Raw genomic sequence first — 10,759 nt, forward strand, 5'->3', positions numbered from 1 at the left:
AGCTTGTTATCATCAATGGTATAATTTATTTGGTTTGTCATGATTATTTGGGTCCATAATCAGTAAAATAAAATAAAAAAATAAAAAAAATCTTCTAACAAGAATAAACACATATGAACAATTAGATTGAAGTATTATTGTATTATTAGTTATTTTTAACTAGCTAGCCTATCTTGAAATTATCCAAGCAGCGTTTTGCGCTCAGATGTGACGGCGAAATTACCTAAATGTGATTACAGAATTTTAAATTAATTATCCATCAAATTGTCATTTTCTCCTTACAGTCTTGCGAGTTAACAATAATGCCCAGTAAATTACTTTGTGAACAAAGAAAACATTTTGTCATTAGGCATTAAAAATGTAAAAGTTTTACCTTATAAATAGAATTTTGTTTCATTCATTTTAAAATTCGTCACCGGAGTGAATGGGAACATGATTTATTGAAGTGGTTCTTAATTCAATACTTTTTTAATGACTTCAGCGCTGGATTCAAGCCACCACCGGATTGTTGTCAGCGCAAAACACATTTTTGTGCACGTGAATTCTTGAGCGCTGGTCTATGACTGGAAAAATAATCGTTGCAAAAGAAACGATACATAGCCTAACTTACATGTTGCGTGAAACTGGCAGATTTTAGAATGTTGTAGGCAATTCTTTTGCAAGTAATTACAAGTTTAATCTTGTCTTGCCTGGATCTTTGGTGTAAACTCGTGAACGCCCCCCCAAGAACACCAGAACGCCCCCCTTTTAAAAATCTTGCTTCCAACGCCCCCCGTTGTTCTCTGAACGCCCCCGTTGAGAAACACTACTGTATGTTGTTGTTCCATCCGCAATGTCACAGAAAAGTAGAAACCGTTTCCAATATAAAATCGTCGCGTGTTGCTGTTGCGGCTACAAAAACTCAGATTAACATGGAAAAGATACCTTTTATTGCATTTTGCAGTGCGTCTGATTATGGTGTAATGAGTTAATGTTGACAGTCATATGTTCAACATTATATAAAGTTGTGAAGAAAAAGAAATGACCCTTGAATACAAAATGTTTTATTGCTTTTTGTGAACAGTGATTTTTGAATGTTTGACACGTTCCAAATGAAGGCCTAACCTGTGGACCGAATTTCTTGTCTCCTTTACTTTCTCCTGTTTTACAGATTTTTCACATCTGTTTAGTTGGCTTTTAGAGTGGGATCTGCAACATGAGTAATGCTGAGCCTGAGACGCTTAAAAACATGGAGGAACGAATACAAAAATTAGAAGAAACACTGACCCAAGTATTGTGTGAGAATGCAGGTAAGGTGGAAGAATAACTGTAATTACATATTATTGAACTGTAATTTGTCATTATGAGAAAACATTTATGAACTATTTTAAAGAATATGTGGTTTTTAAATAAGGTTCACTGTCCTGACTTCGGGCTTGACATCACTTTGTTTACCATGGTATACATTTACTATATAGAATATTGTCTAAAAATATTGAGAATTATGACAAATTATACATAATTTGCAGGGATTTCTAAGGGTTAAGTGTCAATCTATGGTGTCTGTTTTACAATAGATGCTTCAGAAACAGTAATATTGTAATTTGTTACAATATGAGTGCAAATGACAACACACAAAATTAAAACGGGACTTCATACCTTTGTAATGAAATCCAGTCCATCACATCCAACAGTACTTTTTTTGTCCACAAAAGCATTAAAGGAACACTCCACTTTTTTTGAAAATAGGCTCATTTTCCAACTCCCCTAGAGTTAAACAGTTGAGTTTTACCTTTTTTAAACCATTCAGCCGATCTCAGGGTCTGGCGGTACCACTTTTAGCATAGCTTAGCATAGTTCATTGAATCTGATTAGACTGTTAGCATCTCGCTCAAAAATGACCAAAGAGTTTTGATATTTTTCCTATTTAAAACTTGACTCTGCTGTTGTTAGATTGTGTACTAAGACTGACGGAAAATGAAAAGTTGCGATATGGCTAGGAACTATACTCTCATTCCGGCGTAATAATCAAGGAACTTTGCTGCCGTACCATGGGTGCAGCAGGTGCAATGATATTACGCAGTGCCTGAAAATAGTCCCCAGCTAGGTAACTTTCAACGTGACCAGAACTAAGTTTGTGTAGTTGCAGAGTTGCAGCCAGCAAATTAGGTAGTGGATTATACCTGTGTGCGATTAGCCATGGTTCTGTGCGTTGTAAAGGGATATAGTAGTGAAGTCAAGTCACCTTTATTTATATAGCGCTTTTTACAATGCAGATTGTGTCAAAGCAGCTTTACAGTGATAACTGGTATATAATTTTGGCTGCACAGCAGCTCTTAAAGAAAATGGTGTCAATGCAGGCAGACCAAAGCACTGTTGAATATCAAATGTCAAGTGTCCCCAACTAAACAAGCCAAAGGCGACAGTGGCAAGGAACCCAAACTCCAACAGGTGACATCAGATGGCAAACAGGTGGCAAATAGGTGTTAAAATGGAGAAAAACTTTGGGAGAAACCAGGCTTAGTCGGGGGGCCAGTTCTCCTCTGGCGAACAGTGCTTTGTTACAATTCAGGTAGCTATCATAAGTCCGATGGGATCGCAACATTCAAAGTATTTTTTTCCAGTTCCATCCAGTTGAGGATTGTGTGGACAGTTTGTTGAGGAGCTGTGTCGTGGCAGTCGTGTTGATGAGGCCTTCACAATGGATGATCTAGTTGACTCAATCTCTGCTAATACTTCAGGGCTGCGTTGTCGTCGTGTCAAGGCGCAGATCCTCAATCTCACCTGGATATGGCCCGGATCCTTTTGACTACGGTAAACCTAGGGATAAACAGAAAGACTAATATTAGCGTAGATGCCATTCTTCTTCTGATGTAACGAGTACATCCAGTGTTATAGGAAGGTGTTCTCGGTTCCGGCTGACCTAATTTATGCAGCCTAATAATCCTTTAACAGATTTGAAAATATAAATTGATAAAGTGTTATGTGTATGCCAGGTTAAAGAGATGCGTTTTAATCTAGATTTAAACTGACAGAGTGTGTCTGCTTCCCGAACAATCCTAGGAAGATTGTTCCAGAGTTTAGGTGCCAAATAGGAGAAGGATCTACCTCCTGCGGTTGATTTTGATATTCTAGGTATTATCAGCTGGCCTGAATTTCAAGATCACAATAGACATGAAGGACTATAATGCATTAAGAGCTCGCTCAGGTACTGGGGAGCTAAACTATTTATTGCTTTGTAAGTAATTAGCAAGATTTTAAAATCTATACAATGTTTAACAGGAAGCCAATGCAGTGTTGACAGAACTGGGCTAACATGGTCATACTTCCTAGTTCTAGTAAGAACTCTAGTGGCTGCATTTCATACGAGCTGTAGTTTATTTATCAGGCGGGCAGAACAACCACCGAGTAAGGCGTTACAGTAATCTAGCCTTGAGGTCATGAACGCATGAACTAACTGTTCTGCATTTTCATTGAGAGCATATGTCGTAGCTTAGATATATTTTTAAGATGGAAGAATGCGGTTTTACAGATGCTAGAGACATGGCCTTCAAATGAAAGATTCGTATCAAAGAGCACACCGAGGTTCCTAGCTGATGACGAAGACTTTAACAGAGCAGCCATCAAGTGTTAGACAGTATTCTAGGTTATTGCGTGAAGAAGTTTTTGGTCCAAAAATTTTAATCTCTATTTTTTTCTGAATTTAGTAGTAGGAAATTACTGGTCATTTAATTTTTTTTAATCAGCTATGCATTCCGTTAATTTTGTGAATTGGTAAGTTTCGTCAGGGTGTGAAGAAATATAGAGCTGAGTATCATCAGCGTAACTGAAAACTAATGCCATGCTTCCTAATGATATCTCCCAAAGGTAGCATGCACAGAGTGAAAAACAACGGTCCTAGTACTGAGCCTTGCGGTACTCTATACTGAACTCATGATCGATATGACATGTCTTTGTTTGACAAGTATGATTTGAACCATGACAATAGTGTCGAATCCATGATCGATAGTGTCAAATGCAGCACTAAGATCCAGTAACACTAATAGAGAGATACAACCACGATCTGATGATAAGAGCAAATCATTAGTAATTCTAATGAGAGCCGTCTCAGTACTATGGTACGGTCTAAATCCTGACTAGAAATCCTCACAGATACTATTTCTTTCTAAAAAGGAACATAGTTGCGATGAAACTGCCTTTTCTAGTATTTTTGACAGAAAAGTGAGATTTGAGATCGGCCTGTAATTGACTAATTCTCTAGGATCAAGTTGTGGTATAATAGTAGCCAGCTTAAAACTTTTTGGTACGTATCCTAGTGATAAGAAGAGGATCTATGACCTCTGGAAGCATCTCTTTCAATAGCTTAGTCGGTATAGGGTCTAACATACATGTTGTTGATTTTGATGATTTAACAAGTTTAGACAATTCTTCTTCTAAAGCAGTAAATGAATTGAATTTTTCTTCAGGGACACTACAATGCACTGTCTGACACGATACTGCAGTAGATGGTTGCATGGTTATAATTTTCTCTCTAATATTGTCAATCAAGTAAAGAAGTTCATAAAGTCATTACTGCTGTGCTCTTTGGAAGTTGAAGCTTAAGTTGAAGTTGAAGCTTTATTTTTTGTTAATTTAGCCACTATAAATACCTAGGGTTTGTGCTTATTGTCTTCTAAAAGTTTTGAAAAATAGGCAGATCTAGCAGTTTAAGGTCTTTCTGTACTCAATAATTCTCTCTCTCCACAAAATGCGAAAAACTTCTAGTTTTGTTTTCTTCCAGCTGCGCTCCATTTTTCTGGCTGCTACCTTTAGGGCCCGAGTGTGCTCATTGTACCACGGCATTGGATTAATTTCCTTAATCTTTTTTTAACGCAAAGGAGCAACTGAGTCTAATGTGCTGGAAAATACAGAGGCAATAGTTTCTGTTGCAACATCGAGGTCTTCTTAGCTGTCTGGTATGCTAAGGCGATGAAACTAATCAGGTAGATTATTTATAAAGCGATCTTTAGTGAGATAAACGAAAACCATACTACACAGTGAGAACAGGCAACAACAGCATCAGCTGGTAAGACCTAAAAATATTTAATTAAGCACAATATATATATATATATATATATATATATATATATATATATATATGTATATATACATAGTCTGAATCAATACAATAACAACCACAGCCAGCGCCAACACCGGCTAACAGATTCATATGCCATACACAAAAGCGTTAGCATTAGCACCGTATGATACAAACAATGACACTCACCAGTTCTCGTATCATTAAATCACTCAACACAGCACAGTCTCAACCGAACCGGAGGCATCTAAAAAGGTTGGCAGGCATAACAGTTCAAAACCGGCAGTCTAATGAGTCAATATAAAACATTTACAGGGTTAAACGCCTACTTTCAGCAGCACAACACATTGACTCCCACACACACACACACACAAAACAATAGCTCGCCGTCATATTTAAAGGGAAATGACTCCCTCTGTCAAATCTCGCGATACTTGCATGAATGCCGCGATAGCGTGAACAGTGGGGAGTCGTGAGAAGAGAAAGTAAAAGCAGGAAAAACCGGGGTTACACAAAGCTCTCCTATTACCATACTGTTTCTTACCATGACATGTTTGAGATGTCAACCATAGAGACGTAAGCACATGATCGATACATAATCTCTGGCTTAGACATATTGTTACAGATCCCTTGTCTTCCTGGACTCCATATCCCATGATCCTCCTGTTTCCACACCTGCACTCACTTCCCTCGTCTACTCCTCATCAGCACTCATCACCTGCACCTGGACTCTATTGTCAGCACTCCCCATATATTGCACTCACTCCCTGCACTCCTTGTCCGTTCTCTGTTTATGTTAGGTGCTTGTTTGGTGTACTCTGCCTTTGGTTATATTAAAGTCTTATATGTTTGTGGAAATCCGTTATCTGCCTCATCTCTACACCACCAGCCGTAACAGAAGAACGGACCGAAACTTTGGATTTTCCACAAAAAGGAAAGCGATGGAGACACTCCCCGGCTCCCTGGCTACCGCTCCTCCAACGCCTCTCACTCACCTTTCTGCTGGCGATCGCCTCATCGGGCTTCTTCAGGTTGGTCGTTCACTGGAGAGGTATGTGGAGGAGTTCGTTGAGCTGGCTTATCTGACTGACTGGCCCGATGCTAATTTAATCGCCCTGTTTTTGGACGGTCTGGATGACAACACTCTCCGTCTCCATGAACCTGATTATCGTCTCTCCTTAAGTGAAACTATCAATTTTATTTTGTTTTTGAATAATTCCAAATTCTATGTGGATGAGTGTTGGTCTCCAGTCCGTCCAGAAACACGGTCGGCTGGGCCAGTTAGTCAGCCTCCGTATTCCTCCGCTTACCCCTCCGGTGAACTTCCTTCCTACCCCAGACCTGCTCCAGAGCCCGCTCCAGTCTCTCCAGAGCCCGTTCCAGTCCCCACAGAGCCAGCTCCTGTGCCTGTGGGGATCTTAATTGTATTTGAGGGAATGAACTGGCCCTCAGCTCCAGCCGCCGCCGCCGAGCCCTCCGCTCCAGCCGCCGCCGCCGAGCCCTCCGCTCCAGCCGCCGCCGCCGAGCCCTCCGCTCCAGCCGCCGCCGCCGAGCCCTCCGCTCCAGCCGCCGCCGCCGAGCCCGCCGCTCCAGTCTCCGCCGCCGAGCCAAGTTCTCCAGTCTCCGCCGCCGAGCCAAGTTCTCCAGTCTCCGCCGCCGAGCCAAGTTCTCCAGTCTCCGCCGCCGAGCCAAGTTCTCCAGTCTCCGCCGCCGAGCCAAGTTCTCCAGTCTCCGCCGCCGAGCCAAGTTCTCCAGTCTCCGCCGCCGAGCCAAGTTCTCCAGTCTCCGCCGCCAAACCAGCTCCAGTATCCGCCGCCAAACCAGCTCCAGTATTCGCCGCCAAACCAGCTCCATGCTCCTCCACCCACACATTGACTTTATTCCTTGGACTCCTCAATATGATCCTAAACCTCTCCAAGTATTTTTTGGGGGGGGGCCAAGTACCCGTGGGTGGGGGACATGTGGGCGCCACACATGTGGGTGGGCCTCTGACGTGGCCTGCCAAGGCTCCTGACCCGCCGTGGCCTGCCAAGGCTCCTGACCCGCCGTGGCCTGCCAAGGCTCCAGACCCGCCATGGCTCATGGATCCGCCCTGGAGACCTCCACTCCAGTCCACTCATCCCCTGGCACCTGCATGAGGTCTCCAGGGCGCCCGCCCCCCCTCCCGGTTATTCTATTTACGGCGCGAGGACGCGCCTACCGGGAGGGGGAGGTACTGTTACAGATCCCTTGTCTTCCTGGACTCCATATCCCATGATCCTCCTGTTTCCACACCTGCACTCACTTCCCTCGTCTACTCCTCATCAGCACTCATCACCTGCACCTGGACTCTATTGTCAGCACTCCCCATATATTGCACTCACTCCCTGCACTCCTTGTCCGTTCTCTGTTTATGTTAGGTGCTTGTTTGGTGTACTCTGCCTTTGGTTATATTAAAGTCTTATATGTTTGTGGAAATCCGTTATCTGCCTCATCTCTACACCACCAGCCGTAACACATATACAGTATGACTGAACCAATTTATTTTTAGTAACACAAAACTGGGCTGGTATAAAAGGCCTCTAATATGTCATAAATATCATAACCATTACAGACTAACTCAAAATACCTTACTGGGTGTATAATTTCAGGCCTCCCAAGTAGGGCTGCACGATATATCGCATGAGATTGTCACGCGCATTTCGTCAGTAAAGCCGGTTCCCTGATTACCGTTAAATCGCCATCACCTGCTTTCAATTGGAGCGGCATTTAATAGACAGAGCCGTAGATCACTGAAAAGCCACGCAATATCGCGTTCATTATCGAAGGCGATTCATCTGCGATATGAACGCGATATTGCGAGGCTTTTCAGTGATCTACGGCTCTGTCTATTAAATGCCGCTGCATTTGAAAGCAGGTGATGGCGATTTAGTGGTAATAAGGGAACCGGCTTTATTGATGAAATGCGCATGACAATCTCATGCGATATATCGTGCAGCCCTACTCCCAAGACACAATGTTGTCTTTCAAAGACATTCTAAGTAGTGGATTGCCAGAACTATCTATACGAAGATGACATAAACATTCATAAATGGTCTCATGGAAGGAGTGATTGAGAGACGATTGGATCCCATGTCAGAAGATCTCATCTGGCAACTATCATCGCCTTACAGCCAAAACCCAGCAAGGAAATTGTCCTAAGAGCCTACACATCAAGGTTCAAGCTACACACAGGTTGTGTGTGTGTGTGTTATTGTACAGTTAAATAAATGATTGCATTCTCAATTTGTGATTGTCCTTATGTTTGTAAACATCAGCTAGGCTTATGTATTTTACAAGTAAAAGCTGTTTGATCTCATTTTGTACATATGGTCATAACAAAACTAACCAAACCCAATATACATGTTGCCCTACTGTATTTCTATAAGATCATGTAAAAAAAAAAAAACAAGGCTTCACAGATTTTCTAGGTACATGAAGGCACAGCTTTATTTAGACAAATTAAATGACACCTCACATCTGTGAGGACTGAGTGTAAGGCAATTGCAAGAGGCCTTCCAAAGGTAGTTACTTCACCATCCCACCACTGACTGGTGAGTAGGGGGAGAGTGAAATTACTAGTATGGGAAAGCCTGAAAGTCTGACAGTCAGATGAAAAAATGTCCAAACAGACTAATGTAATTACTGATAACATAAATCTCACAAGCACAAGAACCCAAATGTTTTATAATCACAGCTTGTGCAATATATAACAGAATATAATCTTTATAGTCCACCACAATGCAAAATGTCTTTGGAAAGTAAGAAGCCATAAAACCTGAGCACTTGGAATGTAGGCCTACAGAACAGTCACAGTACCTACAGTATATTTATTGCATCTTCTGCTTCTCCTGACTCTGATGGATATCTTCTGTGAATGGCACCAACAACACACAATGGCAGTGGTTTTCGGTTGCCTCTTCCCAAAGTCTTTCTCTTCACTTACTCTAGCAATAGCTGGCCATCAGGTCCACTCGGCATGGAATGTTTTTTCCAGTTTATTTTGTCAAACTGAAAAAAAAAAAAAAAAAAAATCAACCACTGCAGGATGCAGCATTACTAATAAGTCCTCGGATGATGCGACACTTCTTCATCAGGTAGATTAACCCTTGCCATCAATGGCAGGACCTGGTCCCACTCTCTACAAAGCTCTCACTTTTGGTCGGCATAGGACCAGTTCGAATCTGCTCTCATCCTCCCTTCTGCCCCAGTCTGTTCAGCCACACTTTCTTATCTTTCACGTTCCAATAGCTCATCTTCAGTGTATTCTGGTTCAAATAGATATGGTTCAGGATCTGCACCAAAGTAAATATCTTCTGAATCGTCTCTCACAAATGTCTCCATGGTTGCAAGGCACATTCCCTTGTGTAAGCAGGTTGTCGCGTTGGTTATGTTGATAGAAGTTAGACTATTTTCAGGCGCTGTGTAATATCATTGTGCCTGCTGCACCCATGGTACGGCAGCAAAGATCCTTGATTATTATTACGCCAGAATGAGAGTATAGTTCCGAGCCACATCAGCCTAGAAAATCACACCTTTTCATTTTCCGTTGATCTCAGTACATGCTGTAACTACAGAAGAGTTAAGTTTTAAATAAGAAAAATATACTTATCTCATACTACAAATGGTTTAGGAAAGACAACTATTTGAAATCAAGCAAGTCATTTTCCTGTTTGGGGCTCAAACGGGAATAATTTATTAACATTATCATGTGTTTATTTCGAACAGATTTGAAAAGCAAAGTACAATATTCAATAAATAAGCTTGAATCTTTACAGAAAGAGAATGAAGGCAAGTAAAGAGCACATTTTGTTTCTGTAGTAATTACACATTTTAATGTTTTTGATGACAATGAGAAAAAAATGGTAGTGTGTATTCACTTGTTCACAGACAAAAAAGTTGCCTTCTCGGCTGGACTTCTGGATAATGGAATAGGACACACTGGGCCTACTGGTATTCGGAAAACTCTAGTCTACAAAAGAGTTTTTAGTAATATTGGAAGTGCCTATGACTCAAATACTGGTAAGTACTGCAAAGAGACATGATAGAAAGAGTGGCATGTAGTTCATAATCCTGTTCACCAGTGATGACATTTTCTGTGATAATTTACATGTCCCATACAGGTATATTTACAGCACCATTGAAAGGAGCCTATTTCTTCAGATTTTATGCCCACTGTCACAGTGGAAACAGAATGGCAGTCAGTCTTTTGAAGAATGGTCAAACCCAATGCTCTGTGTTTTCTTGGAAGCCTATCACCAATGGTAATGCCAGCAATGGTATTGTTCTCACACTGCAGGCCGGTGATCAAATCTACACACAACTTTGGGAGAACACCTGGGTTTATGATGATGACCACAGCTACACCAGTTTCAGTGGTTTTCTGATTTTCCCCTTGTGAATGTCTGAATTTTTTGATGTGATGTAAAAATACTTTTCAGTGTGAGTAAACTATATCCAAGTAAATAACCTCAACTAAACCACCACTCAAGTACAAAATTACAAATAGAAAAGCTCTTTTTTGGGGGGGATGGGAAATGTATGCTAAATAATAAATTGATGTGAAAAATAAACTGGAGAGGGACTATTGTCTCTGTGATAACATTACAAATTCTGTTGTTGTTTTTTTTTTTAGGGAGTCTTACATGAGAAATACATTTTTTCTTAGTTCTGACATCCTTTTGC

The 10,759-nt window shown here is 41.2% G+C and overlaps 1 protein-coding gene across 1 annotated transcript; it reads left to right on the forward strand.

The window, feature by feature from the left end:
* The first annotated feature begins 1,195 nt into the window (after window positions 1-1,195).
* Window positions 1,196-10,475, forward strand: LOC137025236 (complement C1q-like protein 4). The gene is made up of 4 exons (XM_067393257.1): window positions 1,196-1,289; window positions 9,803-9,865; window positions 9,965-10,096; window positions 10,198-10,475. Exons 1-4 carry the CDS (start codon window positions 1,196-1,198, stop codon window positions 10,473-10,475), a joined length of 567 nt encoding a protein of 188 aa, XP_067249358.1.
* Window positions 10,476-10,759: the final 284 nt, after the last annotated feature.

Source organism: Chanodichthys erythropterus, chromosome 8, assembly GCF_024489055.1.
Source record: "Chanodichthys erythropterus isolate Z2021 chromosome 8, ASM2448905v1, whole genome shotgun sequence".
NCBI classification, from domain to species: domain Eukaryota; kingdom Metazoa; phylum Chordata; class Actinopteri; order Cypriniformes; family Xenocyprididae; genus Chanodichthys; species Chanodichthys erythropterus.